Source organism: Cloeon dipterum, chromosome 1, assembly GCF_949628265.1.
Source record: "Cloeon dipterum chromosome 1, ieCloDipt1.1, whole genome shotgun sequence".
In the NCBI taxonomy this organism is placed as follows: domain Eukaryota; kingdom Metazoa; phylum Arthropoda; class Insecta; order Ephemeroptera; family Baetidae; genus Cloeon; species Cloeon dipterum.
The window spans coordinates 2,242,972-2,258,799 of record NC_088786.1 but is presented as its reverse complement, the minus strand read 5'-3'; the positions used below and the strand labels follow the sequence as shown (position 1 = coordinate 2,258,799).

General features: G+C 40.3%; 4 protein-coding genes and 1 pseudogene across 5 annotated transcripts; 1 reads left to right on the top strand and 4 right to left on the bottom strand.

Moving 5' to 3' along the window:
- Positions 1 to 299: 299 nt before the first annotated feature.
- LOC135936052 (opsin-3-like) lies at positions 300 to 2,076 on the bottom strand. The gene is made up of 6 exons (XM_065478737.1): positions 1,908 to 2,076; positions 1,659 to 1,847; positions 1,386 to 1,601; positions 1,018 to 1,321; positions 693 to 952; positions 300 to 608 (listed from the first exon to the last, which is right to left on the bottom strand). Exons 1-6 carry the CDS (start codon positions 1,973 to 1,975, stop codon positions 488 to 490), a joined length of 1,158 nt encoding a protein of 385 aa, XP_065334809.1. The 5' UTR covers positions 1,976 to 2,076; the 3' UTR covers positions 300 to 487.
- Positions 2,077 to 2,434: 358 nt separating this feature from the next.
- LOC135936060 (opsin, blue-sensitive-like) lies at positions 2,435 to 4,081 on the bottom strand (annotated as a pseudogene).
- A 1,982-nt stretch (positions 4,082 to 6,063) lies between these two features.
- On the bottom strand, positions 6,064 to 12,352 carry LOC135936035 (glutathione synthetase-like). Of its 2 annotated transcripts, none has more exons than XM_065478719.1 (11): positions 12,150 to 12,352; positions 11,920 to 12,089; positions 11,251 to 11,434; positions 11,118 to 11,193; positions 10,625 to 10,797; positions 8,526 to 8,568; positions 8,394 to 8,467; positions 8,168 to 8,332; positions 7,853 to 8,111; positions 6,673 to 6,956; positions 6,064 to 6,615 (listed from the first exon to the last, which is right to left on the bottom strand). In XM_065478719.1, exons 2-11 carry the CDS (start codon positions 12,017 to 12,019, stop codon positions 6,471 to 6,473), a joined length of 1,503 nt encoding a protein of 500 aa, XP_065334791.1. In that variant the 5' UTR covers positions 12,020 to 12,089; positions 12,150 to 12,352; the 3' UTR covers positions 6,064 to 6,470. The 2 variants fall into 2 exon arrangements, with proteins under 2 accessions (XP_065334791.1, XP_065334799.1); XM_065478727.1 differs by lacking the exon at positions 10,625 to 10,797 and adding an exon at positions 8,837 to 8,967 and having other exon boundaries at positions 12,150 to 12,349.
- Positions 12,353 to 12,493: 141 nt separating this feature from the next.
- On the top strand, positions 12,494 to 13,891 carry LOC135936070 (pyridoxal phosphate phosphatase PHOSPHO2-like). The gene is made up of 2 exons (XM_065478755.1): positions 12,494 to 12,669; positions 13,132 to 13,891. Exon 2 carries the CDS (start codon positions 13,139 to 13,141, stop codon positions 13,868 to 13,870), a length of 732 nt encoding a protein of 243 aa, XP_065334827.1. The 5' UTR covers positions 12,494 to 12,669; positions 13,132 to 13,138; the 3' UTR covers positions 13,871 to 13,891.
- Prosbeta1 (proteasome beta1 subunit) lies at positions 13,887 to 15,619 on the bottom strand. Its single transcript, XM_065478766.1, has 6 exons — positions 15,469 to 15,619; positions 15,324 to 15,391; positions 15,146 to 15,277; positions 14,960 to 15,089; positions 14,137 to 14,281; positions 13,887 to 14,080 (listed from the first exon to the last, which is right to left on the bottom strand). The coding sequence occupies exons 1-6, from the start codon at positions 15,565 to 15,567 to the stop codon at positions 13,953 to 13,955; spliced, it is 702 nt and encodes a 233-aa protein (XP_065334838.1). The 5' UTR covers positions 15,568 to 15,619; the 3' UTR covers positions 13,887 to 13,952.
- Between the last annotated feature and the right edge of the window lie 209 nt (positions 15,620 to 15,828).

Genomic DNA, 15,828 nt, shown 5'->3' with positions numbered 1-15,828 from the left:
CACTATATATTAGGCCCTTTTTTGGTTGCAAACTTTATTAAAATCTTAATTTAAAATAATCCAATCAATTCATTTTATTTAGTTATTCGTGTCCTTCCAGGTCGTCAACAATTTAAAATGGTTTAATTTCTCCTCTTTCCTAATATTAAGAATATTCAAGAAATAAATAAATTAAAAAGGGCAGAAATGAATATCGCAGTAACTCTCGGATTAAAAAAACGTATCATATAAATTTGCTTATATTATAGACAAATCTTTTGAAATAGATCGAAGGTTTCAGAAATAAAATTTATGGATGGTATAATGCGATAGGATGCTTTCCTACTGAATTTATTTCAATATTATTGCAAAGGCGTATAATTACATCAAAGTTGATTAAAATGCGAAAATTTGGAGATCATCTATAGTGTCAGGTCACAGGTAGATTTATCAGTATCGTTTCGCCATTGCAGTCGTCATAAATAAATCGTCGTTTCAAAAGAGGCGCTTACGCCTTATGGTCGTCCACAGAGCTTGTGATGTTGGATGCCTGGGAGGTTGTGTCAGATGCCTTGCTGCTGCTCCTCTCCTCGGAAATCAGCCAGGGCAGCCGCTTGTGCATCTGTTCCCTGCAAAATCAGTATATTTCTTTGTTGAGTGTGTGTCATGGGTTGAAACGAATTGGTTTTTGAAAAAAATTGTTCTCATCTGACCTGAACTTGGGGTGACTGATGGCATAGACCCAGGGGTCGACGCAGGCAATCGACTTTGCGAAGACGGCGGGCACCATCGAGGCAAATGGGGTGAGAATGGCTCTGTTGGAGTGGAAGGCGCCCATCAGGGCAACTGTGGCGTACGGAGTCCACGCGCACAGGAAGAGGAAGAAAATTCCGCAGGCCACCTTGGCGATCCTGATTTCAGCAGATTTTTCGTCCTGGCCCTGAGCTAGAGACTTGACCCCCATTTTCCTAGCCTGTGTGTCGAGGGCAGATTTTATATAGACGGGGAAGCATTTCAGGCGTCGAAATCGAAATTTACCTGGTCCGCCATGGCCTTGGTGTGTTCCTTGACGTGCACCAGGATCTTGGAGTAGAAGAGTACCAACAGAGAGACGGGCAGCAGGTAGGCGTAGATGAAAATGCACATCACGAACACGCGGACGTCTTGGGTGTTGGTCAGGTAGTCGAAAGAGCAGGTGGTCAGGAAGCCTTCGGGCACGAAGCGGTTCCACACTTCAAAGGCAGGCATCAGGTTGAAGGGCATGGCCCAGATCCAGATGAAAAGGACGAACAGCAGGGCACTCTTCATCGACATGCGGCCGTCGAGTGGGAACGCAATCGTCCTGCGACACAAAGCCACGCAGAGAGGGTCAAACCTTCATTTTGATTGGCGTGTACGTTGCTCACCTGTATCGATCGTACGCGATAGCGACGTTATTGACTGCAGCCCCCATGCCTGCGATCCCTCCAAGGGTGCCGAAGAGCTGGCATCCCACTTTTCCCATGACCTGGCCCTGGTACAGCGAGTTGGCAACGAATATCGGAAGCTGAGCCATCATGACCAGGTCGAGCACCGCCAGGTTTGCAACAAAAACGTTCGAAGAGGTGCGCAGCGACTTGGTCCTGGGGTTTTTAATATTAAATTAAATATGTACATACATTCACTCGGAATTAACTTACGTGAGAAAGATCCAAAGAACACAGCCATTGCCAAAAACGCCTGCGATGAAAATGAAAAGGTAAACGATCCCGAGGATGGTGTGGTCGGAAGAAGAAGCTGGTGGAAAGTTAAGCCAGTGCTGGTCAACGAGACCGATGAGTTCGGGAGGCAAATTCACTCCGGCCATCGCCTCGGAGCTAAAGCCAGCCCTGCAGTCACGACGTTTAATTGAGCGCCAACTGGCATTTTTAAAAAAATAAAAAAATTACCTTGCTTCAGCATGTGGACCTTCAAAGGTAGAGTTGTATGCAAGAGGCAAACTCGGATTCAACAGCATCGTGTGTTCTTTAGAAAAAATATCAAAAATCCTATCGTTTTCTGAAAAGATTTATGTTTGTTGCGAAGAGTGATGCTATTGGCAGACGAGACCAGCACTGCTTGTGAGCTTCTGTGACCAGTCACTGGTGCCTCATCTCCAAGCAGCGACCCCTTATATAGTTCGGCGTGCATGCCGAGGGAGGTGTGATTTGGTTAATCCTGTTATCGGTTTTATATAAAATACGCTCAGACTTTGAAAGGCTTTCACCCTGCTTAACTAATGTCAATGCATTCGTGTGAGAAGATCCCTTAATGACATTAGCATGCACCCTATTAATAAAGTGGTTTTCCTGTTTGGCGCGCATATAGCTTGCCCTGCGCTATTAATTAATAGCTTTTACACGTGTGCGTTCGTGTTTGTTTGCGCACCGAGGGTGTTGTAACGTAAGAAAATGATTTCTGCAGCACAGATTGTACGTTTTCTCTGTATGCTCTTGGGTTGAAATTTATTTCCTTGAAATTCAGTCCATTTCGGAATACAGCTGTTGCGTTTTGAGCGCAATTGTCGAAAAAAGGAGATCCGATCGAAGATTTCGCCGAAAAGTTCGAGTCGGAGAAGATGTCCGTGTACTTTAGCATTTTTCGTCATCCATTTCGTCATGTTAGATTAGGCCTCGGGCTTGTTTTCAGAACCGGACGCACCGCTGCTCTTCTTCTTGACAGCAGACTTGTCCTCGGAGATAAGCCAAAGGAACTTGGGGTGGCTGAGGGGTCGATGCGAGCCACCGTCTTGGAGAAAACGGCGGGCACCATTGAGGCGAATTGGGTAAGGATGGCCCTTCAAGCAGATGCGGAATCGATCGGTGACAGGAAATAGAGACTAATTGTATTATGACAAATTATAACTGCATTAGAAGAAATTTGAAACTAATCCTACGAGCAGAAATTAGAACGGACGAGGGTCTTAAGATTAAGGGCAGCCGGCGGCACAGTTTGGTTGGACAAAAAGTGTGTTACGAAATTATCGACGGAGAAAGATGTACTGTAGTCGTTGGTATCAAATATCAACTTTAGGGGAGGCCAAAAAAGTGAAAAAATGCGTCTCACCTGTTAGATCCGAAACAACCGACAAGGACGTAGGTGGCATAAGGAGTCCAGGCGGTGAGGAAGAAGAGGAAGAAGATTCCGCATGCAACCTTGGCGATCCTGATTTCGGCCGACTTGTCTTCGTCACCGGCGGAAAGGGACTTGACACCCATCTTAGCAGCCTGACCCTCCATCGCCTTCTCATGCTCCCGAACGTGTTCCAATATCTTAAGAGTAGATAAAGACGAGCAGCAGCACTGGAATGACGTAGGTAAAGATTCGGCTGGTGAAGGCCCTAGTGTCCTTGGAATCGATCAAATAAGGAGCAGGTAGTCAGGTACCCTTCGGGGATGAATCGGTTCCAGATCTCAAGGGCGGGCATAAGAGAGAATGGCAAAGCCCACAGCCACACGAGGAGAACGAAAATGCAATGGATCTGCAATTCGAGATTCATCCTTTTTTTACTCTGCAATCCGATCCGATATGAGAGTTCGGTCCTTTACCTGTATATCTATCGTAGGCGATCGGAACAGTGTTGACGACGTTTCCCATGACAGAGATTACCCCAAGAATTCCGAAAAGGTTGCATCCCAGCGTTCCCATCACTTGACCTTTTGATAGAGAGAGTTGGCCACGAAAATGGGCAGCTGAGCCATCATTAGCAGATCGAGAACAGCAAGGTTTGCGAGGTGTTCACAGGGATTTGGTTCTGCAAATTCGATTTTTTTATTTTAGTAATTGGGTAAAGGGCTATATTTTAACACTTACGCGAGGAAAGTGATGAGCATCACACAGTTGCCGATGACTCCCACGATGAAGATAAAAGCCTAGACAACGCCAAGGAGTATGTGGTTTGAGTTTTCGGCGGGTGGGAGGCTGAGCCAGTGAGGATCGACGAGTCCGACTAGTTCGGGTGGCAGAGATCGATGCCAGCGAGCGTTTCGCCAGCACCGCCGGAGGCAACCTTAGCCTCGGCCAGGAGACCGCCAGCGGTCAGGTTGTAAATCGGCAAGCTCGGATTCAGCAACATTATTTTATCGGTGCTGCAATGGAGAGAGTTGTGATCATGAAGCGAAACGCCTGCAATATTCGTATATAGGCAACCTGCGCGACATTTGTGTAATGCATCAAGCATTAATTTGTAATTTTGGCATTTGAAGAACGCGCGCAATATAAGCTACAAATTTATGGTTTTATTTTAAATTTCAAATGCCTTACCTCGTACACTATATGATGATATTGGGGAAACGGACAAATCGTTTGCAACCTCTTCGAAAAGAGCTGTGCAACAACTGTACTCATCGTTTCCTTCCACCGTTATTTATACCTCTAAGAATAAGTGACGTGAAACCCTCAGATTATCGAATTATAGCTTTAATTTAATATGGAGATCCATATGGTTTCAGATTAAAATAAGTAAGGTGTGAGCTCGGACTTGCGGCCGAGAAATTTTCCCTTTTTTCACTGAGCAAAGCACTCATAAAAAAATTCAACGTGGGCATCGTCCTTTTAAACGAGATTAAAATATTATGACTCATTGTCAGTGCATTGTACTGATTCCGTCTGTGTTATTGAGAGCAAACTAAACAGCTCGTCACCTCAAAACCAGGCATAAAATGAAAAATAAATTAACTGAAACAAACTTTTGTTATAAATACTTCATTCTTGTTTATATTTTTGGTCAGGCCAAGATAAAGTCTGGTCGGTCTGCGCCTTTAAAACAGGTAAACTCCATGCTTAATTTTTCATTTTGGGTTGCACTCTAATTCCATCATTTTCCTTCATTGGCTCGTCCAGGTCTGCTCTTTCTGTCACCAAGATCGAAAAATAATAAAAAATATGTTGTCAAGAGAAAATCATGATAAGAGCGATAGAGAAAGCTGAGACGTCCGAGGAGAAGAGTAAGAGCGCTTTCAGACTACTTTTCTTAATGAGAATGAACGAAATGAACCACTTGACATGATCTTTTTTATGTTTATATATTAATTCGTAAAACATAAATTTTAATTTTGTTAATGCGATATTTGAAAGAGTAATTATATTAAAATCATCTCTTTCGAATTAGCATGAAATGACATGAGGGGGAATATTTTCTAACACTTTGGTGTGAAGATGATCTGATTTTAAGTTCTGATTTTTCAATATTTTGTTTCTAATATTATTGTTGTTTGATTATTATGAGATTTGGCGTCCTCAATACCATTATTTGGTTCCCATATTGTTAAAATAGATTTTATATTTTATTTTTTTTAAATTGTGCTTAACGAGCATGCCTCATAAGCATATCAACATATGCTCATGATCATTATAATGGACGCATCTCAATCAGATCCACAGTGTTTGAGAATTTCTCTCCAGCCAGCAAGGGTGCAAACAGTGAATACTGTTAAGATATCGCGTGACAGAAGGGGATTACTATGTTGTCACTCTCTGTGGGTCAAACGCATTGTGCACGGCAAACTCATAATTAAGAACACTCGCTGTAATATTGGTTTCACTAAATCTTTACTTTCACCTTTCACGTATTTATCATCCATTTCTATAATAGTTCAATTTCTTTTTTCTTGCGGTCTCTGTCGATATAGCTATACGCGCACCTTCGAAAATATCTTAAATCAACAGAAGAACGCGACTGGTACGTGTGGAATATATATTAAATGGCAACGCGACTATTAAACGCTCCTTTGAAGCGCAATTGATTTGATGAAACCTTTCAAGTGTTTGCTTAATAGGATTCCTGCCTGAATATGTACTATAATGCGTAGAGTAATCAATTCCTTTGTTTGTTGCTTTGAAGCCATTCTTGTTAGTTTTGTTTATTAGTTATCTCTGTCGTCGCAGGACAAATTAATCGAAGCCATCAAGAGCATCAAATAATTTAAGTCATCAAATCTTGATATTTTAAACTGCCGATTATTAACAATTTTGACAGCTTCTCTTTTGTTTGATTGAATATTTGACTGCTTGTTCCCAAATAGCTATAAAGGTGGTATATATAATAAACCAAATAAAACAGGCAAGTTTGGAAAAATATTATTTTATTTTTGGTAACCACTGATCTCCCAGCGCCGCAACCATAGATTACAAATATTTTTCACTCCAAAAGTATGGCTTGGAAGGTGAAAAAGATAAAAAATTCTCAAGCTCTAGCCACAACAAGTGGTACTACACTGAAAACAACTGTTTGTCTCATGAACATAAAATCAGTATAACAAAAATTGACTAATTTCAACCACGAAAAACAAAAAAGATTCATTCATCCAAATAATGTGATTTAGTAAAAGCTGGAATGATAAAATAAGAATAATATAGGCACAATTATCATAAATGCTAATAACAATAGGTCGTTTATCAGCATGAAAGTGATAGTGTCGTTTTAGTTTGTTTTTACAAACAGTCGTATAAGCAAATACAAATTGGATTCTAAATTACTCGCAGCAACTAGAAAGGTCAACCAGGTAAGGGCTGTCGAGGGCGCCAAGGCCGGCAGCTACGCCACCCTCATCTGCGGTGCTCAGCTTGGTTCGAAGCATGTGACCAACTTGCTTGTTCACCAGAATCTTTTCAGAGTCTCTGTTTGAGAATAAAATATCAGGTAGGGCGGCGCGTAATTTTAAAGCGTAATATTACCCAATCACAACTCCAAAGATTCCTAGTTCTCCGACCACGTCGCTCAAGGGTGGACACCCATTGTTGGGGTCGCCAGGTCTGACCAGGTAATTCAGCTGCATCGGTGGCGAAATCCTCTCCATCAGAATCCACGCAGACCGCTCCTCAGAATCCTTCATTGCCTCAACTGCAGTGCGTACTTGGTCTCCGTACACGTTGTTGCCGCCGCCTTCTCGCTGAGGTTTCAACACAAAGTGGCCAGGATTTTCGATCGCCATTTGAACGGCTCGGTCTCCAAACTCATCCTGGAAGTTAAGCAAAAGAGTTTTAATTTCAGCTTAAAATATTGTAAAGCTAAATTTTATTAGGAAAATTGCTTCGAATCTTACGAATCCAGTTTAATGAGAGTTTAACGCTACTAATCATCTGTTCCAATTAATTATACAGATAGAAACAAGATGTATGATCTTGAGTTCCATTCTTATTTATTATTATTCAGAGCATTTTTTGATAATTTATGAAGTTTTGAAATTTTTAAGAATTTTTGGAAAATTTCAATTTTTTTAAAAATGGCGTTTCTCTCTGAAAAATGATTCGATTTTAGAAAACCAAACATTTCTGGAATCAGCACTTCAAGACGAGTCCAAAAATGTGCAAAAAATTCTTTTTGGACAATTTCGATTTTTTTCAGGTGCGCAACACGAATGTTTTAATATTTAATGAAATGTTAATTTTTGCTCAATTTTGGCAGCCTTGGAAAATTTTCCCGATATTTTTCCTTGTTTCATATAGAGTTAAGCGAATTTTTTCAGGAGTTTTACGGAAAAGTCGAAGGTGCTAGAAAATTTCTCTACGCACGAATAAGATTGCAAATTTCATCAGCTTTCAGAAACCCTGGTTATTTTATTTTGGACCCCTAGGTGCCGGACTGCAAGGCAAAACTCGGACCCCTTATGAAAATTTACAATTTTGGTCTGATTTTAAAAAACCCAAAATATTTCGGGATCAGCTCGCCATTTTCTAGCCACATACCGAATATTAACTTTTTACGACAAGACTTGCCCCCTCAGTCTCCCCTTGAGCTGAGATTCCCAACAGGTGTTGTCACCGATTTTCATGAAAAAGCATAATTTTTCGAGCTAGAGCCCCGTAAACAGTGGTCGTAGAGTTGTAGACCACGCTGTACAAATGCAATGGTCACCTTGTCCAGAGAATAGAGTCCAGTAAAGATTTCCTTGACGACGGAAGTTTTGTCTGGTGAGAGGAATTTTTCTAGGACGCCTGGCTTTGCGAGTGCCTGCTGCACCTTCTTGGTCCCAGCCAGGTGGTAATAAATGCTCGGACACTTGATAGCTTTGGAGCGCTCCATCAGCAGGCGTGCGTTCCACTCGTTTTCAGAATGGTATTGCCCTGGTTCGTAGCCTGCTCTGAAGTAAATGACGCCGACTTCCATATCATCCCTTAGGAAAACAACGTATGTGTAATAATTATCCAAAAAAAGTGAAAGGGCGCTTACAAGATGAGCTCTTTCTTGGATCCGAGTTTGGCTCTCTCCGAAATCTGGGTCAGATTGCGTCTGATTACTGGCACGTTTGGATTTTGGGAGCGCAGCTCGAATTCGTGAAAGCGTTGATCGCAAATGTTGTAAGTGACATCTTCCACGACGAACATGATAACAGCTCTTTGTAAATAACAGATCGAGTTAATATATTTATTCATTGGCTTCTGAAGGCGAAACTCACTTCTCGTTGTTGTATAATTTCCAAGCCTCAAGCATTCCTTGGCAGAGACCCTGAAGAGCACGATTTTCAGGGAGCTGCGAGGAAAATAATTAGAAAATCTCGATCTAAAAAGTAGAATGATTGAAAACTCACGTTTTGGATCATATCCATTCTGCCAAGCTCTTGCAGGACGTACCTAAAAGAAAATGAACCGAGATCAAAACCATGAAAAAGAGAATCGTCTGAACAATTACATTCACAAACAGCCCAGAAACAGAAATCGAACATCAACATGAAAACGCAGAGAAAGAAAAACATTCAAAAATCAAAGCATGCAAGCCAAATTGCCAAACAGATTTCAACTATTTTTCTTTCTCTCTTCACATTCCATTTAGAGGAGGGGTGCAAAAACTTAAATTTAGAAAAGCGGCGTGTAGCGTCAAGCAAAATGTTTGTTTTTTTACCTATGGTAGTGTCCTAAATGGGTACTAATGCCTCCGAAACTAGACGCAACTGTGTTTATTTCGACTTGCTTAATAGTGCCAGAGTCGCAATTTAAGAGGTAGTCAGAACGTAAGAGGCCAAGGCTGGTAGGCTGCAACACAAGCACAACAGCCGAAAGTGAAGAGAGAAAGAAATAATGCAAAAAGCAAATCAAGTTGCGATGTTAAATGGAACAAGTGGGCCCCGCACGTCTTCTGCTTCTGAGATTTTTTCTCTCTGCAAGTAGTGTGTATGCGACCAGTTTGGCTAACTCAATAAAATTCTGTATCCCTGTCTCATTGTTACAAAAGAGAAATGAATGTGGACCATCAGATGGATTCACAAACGAAGAGGATGAGGAAAAAATTGCACAATAAAACCAGATCGTAGTACATATTTAGGATTAAATGGGCTTAACAAGGGGACCGCACCTATTAATCCGAAAAATATGGTGTATTTTCGATACAATACACGTCAAAATTTTAAGAAACTTCAAATTGGTCGGATTAAAAAAAAACTGCGAATGATATACGATTTTTACTACTTTTGCAGAAGTATTCTGACAGAAAAGTGCTCTGGGAAAATCGAATGCAGAAATTTAACGGTTTGTCGTTGAGTTTTACTTTTTTCTGTGCTGTGGTTGTCATAAAAATTTTCCTGTTTCTAGTTTTTTCCTGATAAGTTTGATTCAACTTTTTAAACGGGGTTTCCAATAAATTGGGCAAATACGAAAAAATAATTACGAATTTTATCAACTTTACAAATTCAACAAGATTTTGAACCGAGCACTCATAGCAGCTGAATTTTAAAGCCAAACTCGTGACACTTTGTAATTCGCAGGGTTGCAAAAAAACGCATTTTAAAAAATTCAGTACCGTAGTTTTTTTTTAATTTTAACCAGTTTCTTGCAAGCAATGTTTGCACCTTAGTTTTAAATAATTTTCTAAAGCTCATGACCTCGACTTAAAAAATTGTCAGAGATATTTTTGGAAAAATTGAGGCAGCAAAAATTGCAATTTAAAAGAAAAAATCTGCACAGTAGACCACTCAGGCCGCAAATTTTAGATTTTCACAGGGAATAATTAATTTCTTGCATATCTTGCGCAAGAAATTTGTAAAAATATAATGGTGAAAAAAGAGGGTGGTAAGCAAATGCAACCTTGGTACTTCGTAAATTTAAAATTTTGGTTTAAATTTACAGCCGTCGAGTTTCAAAAATTCGAGATTTGAACGTCCAAAACAGGAAAACCGCAATTTTCCTGTTGCATGACTCTGAATGATAATAAGAAAAATAATTCCTCTATTTTTATCAGATCAATAGGTGTGTTCTCCTTGTGAGTGTATGGTGTATGACAATTATTATAAGGACCCGCAAAATCTCTCACGTTGGACCCTTCAATTTTGTAAAATTGTGAAATGTTAGACCCAGAGATGTAAAACACAAAAAAACTATGAACCTTGATAAATGTTGTGTTTTCCGAGTTTCTAAAGTTATCAGAAAGAAGGTTAACATTGTCCCACTATTGAAAGTGTAGCATAAAACAATTCCGTTCAGATTGGCCAAATTCAGTTTGTTTCGACTGTCTGAATCGACTCAATTCATGCTCATTTGAAATCACAAGCAAGCGGAGCAAATACGCCTGGTTGGCTGGAACACGCATCGCACTACGCAACATGCGATGGATTTTCATCAAAATTTAGCTGTTTTTAAACAATCGGAACCAAAAACCATGGCATGTTGGAGTGTGGAGTAAAGTCCCAGAGAGTACCTATGGATGAGGCCGGAGGCTGGGCCCAACCAGCCAAACCCTGACGCTATCGTGTTGATTTCCACCTGCTTCCAGCAACAATACGGATCGGATTTGGCCGCTGAACCGCGCTCTTTGCCACTGCACGCGGACTCTAACATAATGTCCGAGCGAACCAGCCCCAGACTGATGGGCTGGTTTAGTTTTGTGCAACATTAAAGGAACGAATATTATTAATTTCCGAGTTTTGTTTCGTGTTGCTGGCCCCAAAGTTGTAGTAATATTTTGTTGACAGAAGCACATGATATTTTTTAGCTTAAATTAAATCCAATATATTATTTAAAGGGTTTTCAAGCATTTAGAACCTGAGAAATCATTGCAAATTAATTTTGTCAAGATGAAATTGAATTTTTTCACGGTTGGCTTCCATAAATTGCTAAAACCACAGAACCAGCAACTTCTTGACGATCAGTTTTAAGTTTATTATAATAGAGGACATTGCAAGGGAAATTACCTGAGTAATGCCATCTTTTCTCACGGTTTCGTAAATCTCAAACAACCTTCTCGTGAAATTATCAACGGTGTTAGTGCTGCAAATTGATTTTGTGACTTGAAAACTGTGCGATGTTTTCCATTTTTTAATATACCTTTTCAAACTGCTGGATAAAAACTCATAATCGTGAGCGACCTTGTGCATGAGTTCGTTCAGGATAGGCTGGATTTCCACAGCTTTTTGGAACTCTCTCCTTGGGAAAGTCGATGGCAACAAGACAAACGGAGCAAACTGCAAGACATCCTTGTTCAAGTTGGTTTTTGAGCGCATGCAGGCTCCTGTAAGATGGCAAATATTTAGAAACACCTAATACATATATTTCAACAGTGTAAAATATTTAACGGCAAGGAAATATATAAAAACAGCATTCCAAAGCATGGATGGCACAAGAATTTTGCAGTTTATCACGGCTAGGAATTCTATCTAGCTCAAAATTGCAGAGAATTGCAGTCAGATTCTTTTTTTAGCCAGAAAGAAAAAATATGAAAGTTAAAAAATGTTAACTTAATAAGAAATGGCAGGAGTTTTCAATAATTATTTAAGTTGTGTTTCGGATTGGATTTTGTATAATTACATCACTATACACTCAACACACCAACTATTCCTGTGAATCATTTGTGGAAGTTTTCGGCTGAACGACAGGGGGACGTGTTATTTGGGAATGACCCCCTTGATGAGTTAAATTTAGTTTCTGTCGATTTAAATTTATGCATTCAATGGAGATCATAGAAGTTAAAATTAAAATAGCGATTTAATTTCTCACCGTGCATCAAAGCCCAATCCTTGGCCTTCTCTACAACGCTCTCGAGCAATTTATTGTCCAACGGTAGCTGAATGCAGGGTGCCATTCGATTCTGCTCCATCTTTTCCTTTGTTTGACTTCTTCACGTTTGCAGCCGATGATTTTTCTACGTGTCGTCTCTTTGTGGCGTGCTGAGCAATGAAAGTAATTTGAAGTAATGAACAAATTACAAGTAAAACGCGTTGACTTACGTTCAATTGCACAAAATTACGTCAAGCTGGTCAACTTTCAAATAAATCTCTGCCTTAATTTGCCGTGTCTGCCGGCCGTGCCTCCTGATACACAAAATGCAGTAGATAAGATAGCTAGCTTTCAGTGTTTACACCGCAAACTTGAAGATAAAATGAGGTTGGAAAGAGGGACTAAAAAATCAATTTTTCCAATCTTAAAGTGGGAGGAGAGGATGAAGACGACCTGCAGGTGACTGTGACTGTCACTGCGACTCTGCAAGAGCTGTCACGCCCTTTTTCCCCGCCCCCTACCCCAACCATCAGCAGGAGTCACAATGAAATATCAAATCAGCTGTTGGCTCAGTCACTCTCTCTCAGGAACCCAGACTAGACTAGGTCTAGACCGATTTTCAGCTTTAAAATTCTTAAAATTCAAAACAAAACAAGCAAGGACAGGGTCTATCTGAGACAGAAACATCAACCTGCAACCCATAAGATGAGAAACAGATAGTTTGCTAGTTGGTTGGAGATATTACAGTCGGTAAGTAGCATAAAATGTGTATACATAGTAAAAATCGGTAGAGACACATTAATATCTAAAATTAACAACATCAGTTGTTGCATTGACTTGATATGTATATCCCTGTAATTATATATGTATATAAATTCCACGCGAAATAACACCACCTTCCTTATTAAATTTGCATTTCGCTATATCACTACTTATATAAACATTGAAGTATAATATTGTTCTTTAAATTCCTTTATTTCTTATAAGTAGATAGTGTATTTTGAAATGAAGAGTTGACGAGATAACATTATGTTATTTTACATTTGAAAATAGAAATTCATTCCAATGCCAACCTGTCAGATTTTTTTTTCTTAATTTTGATAACAAGCCATCCTAATTAACAAAATTAATGATATTTTTTCTGTAATTATCTGCCGACATTTGACCGAAATTATGGCTCACAATATTTAAAAACTGAACCTTTTTTAACAGATTCAACATGATGAGGCGGCTTCTGATGGCGTTTGACTTCGACCACACAATCATAAATGACAACAGCGACCTTGTGGCTCGCAACATGCTGAAGACGACGATACCCCAAGAGGTTTCCAACCTGTATCGCACGGACGGCTGGACGGCGTATATGCAGTGCATTTTCAAACTCTTGAAAGCGGACGGTTTCTCGCCCCTCGAGGTGCAGTCCGCCATCAAGAAAATACCGCACACGCCCGGCATGGACGCCCTGCTCAGGGAGCTGCACCACAGAGGAGATGCCGAAGTGATAATTATTTCCGACTCGAATTCGGTCTTCATAAACGACTGGCTGGAAAACGCTGCTGTCGACCACATTGTTAACAAGACTTTCACCAACCCTGCTTTTTACGACGACCAAGGGCTGCTCAACATTAGTATGTACCACGAGCAGGACTGGTGCAAGCTGAGCACAAAAAATCTCTGCAAAGGGCACATCCTGCAGTCGTACGTTGACGAGCGCGCCCGGGAAGGAGTTAAATTCGACTGCATCGGATACGTGGGGGACGGCAACAACGATCTCTGTCCTTGTCTCAAGTTGTCTGCATCAGACTGGGCTTTCCCAAGGAAGAATTACACTTTGGCTAAGATGATCAGCAAGGAAAATTTTGACCACAAAATCAGTGCCAAAATCCACCTTTGGGAATCGGGCCACGAAATTTTGGACATTATTCTGAACCATTTGCCGCCAAAGCAATGAAATAACGTATCTTACGTCAAATTTAGCAGTTTAAATTATATTTTAGCTTTTACCAAACAATACAAACATACGATAATTTTCTTTAGCCTTCGTAGAACTTGGGAATATCCTTTCCGGTGAAAACAAAACGTTCAATTCCTGTCTTGTCGATGGCTCCCAGACGGACGACACCTCCACTGGAGCCATCTCTCATCATTGCCAGAGCAAGAGCTGCAAAATGGCACAAATTATTTGTCTATGCTCTTAAAAACCAACACCTCCCTTACAATTTGTGACAAACTTCTTGCATTCCTCCCTCGTCATGTTGTCCTTGTAGTTGGCATCAACGTAGCCGTAGACGTAGGTGCTGCCAGATCCTCCAATTGAAAGGGGCTGCCTCACTAACATTCCACCAACTGGGATGCAATACACCTACAAAATAAATTTTTCATGATCTTACAAAGTAAGTAAAGGCTGTAGGAATCAGGGTTGCATTTGCTTACCACCCGGTTTTTAACAATTTCTTGCGCTAGATATGCAAGAAATGAATTTTTCTATTTTTCATCTGAGAAAATCTGAAATTTGCGGTCGGAGTGGTAAAAATTTCCTCTACTGTGCAGATTTTTTTTCTTAAAATTGCTATTTTCTGTCTCAATTTCTCCAAACGTTTATTTTTCTTAAGTCGAAGTCATGAGCAAATTATATGAAAATTATATTGAAAATTAAGGCGCAAACAGTGGTAAAAATAAAAAACGGTTTTTTTTAAATGCGGGTTTTTGCAACCTAGGATCAATCAAGCTTTTAAGGCCGACAATTCAGAATACATTACCTTGTTGGCTTTAGCAATTGGTTTATTAATTTTATTGTTAGTGAAATTTAGCAAAAAATTTTGAAAAAATCAAGACCAAGGAACAGTTAAATTACAAATTGGTCCAAAATATTCAAAAATTAAATGATTTTTCGCTTGATTTTGAGGAAACATTCTCTAAGTTGTGAAATAAATCGTCGTTTTACAGTAGAGAGCTAACTTTTAAGCCCTTTTCTCAGAAATATCTACCTAATTTTTCCTAATTATTAGATAGTATTTCACTCTGTATCTGCAAAGCTAACCTGGCCACCCTTCCTGCTGTCCCAGCCAGCAACAATGATTCCTGCAGTCAGCTGATCGCGATAGTCATAGCACAGCTGTCGGAAAATATTGGCCGCTGTCTCAACAAGGGGAGGCTCTCCCTGCTCCAACCTGAACATTTTAAGATGAGATCCTTTGATTCAGGAGTTCACTTGACGGTAAATTACGAGAGGAATTCCAGATGATAGGCCACTATGTCTGCGATGGCTTGGGTATCTGCAGCAGAGCCGGACCGGCAGCAGTAGATCGAGTCGGAAATGCGAGTCAGCTTGTCGGTCACTCGGTTAGCGATGTATGCGCTAAAATTTGTTCAGTTTTCAGCCGGGAATTGAATTAATTACATACCCAGTGGTAGTGCGCGAGTCGGCACCAATGATGACTCCGCCGTCATACTCCACAGCCATGATAGAAGTCTGAAAGTTGCGATAAGATCGGTTGGTTAGAGGATTTTAACTCGGTCAAACTGCAGTCGAGGTTTTTAACTACTTACACCTGTGCTGTGTTCAGCATGGAGCCAGTCGGGTCCCATGAAATTGTGCTGAAATTTGGGTGTCATAGACATTTGGCTTGTCATTCCGGTGAGCGCCATGTTTACAGTTTACAATGTGAGCTTCTACTCCGCTCCGCTAGTCCACTGGCTGTTTTAGCGCATGACGGTTGGCCCTGCCTTGTTCAATCAGAAGCGACATCTTTGGTGAGACTTTCATTTGTTCGAAAGGTAAGCGCGGGAGATTGTTTTAAAAGTTTTTAAAATTAGATCTCGACGAGTTATGAGCTATCGAAATCAAGCATGTAACAAAATCGATTAATATTCCCAAATATTTGATGAAATCTGAAATTGAACTGTTTC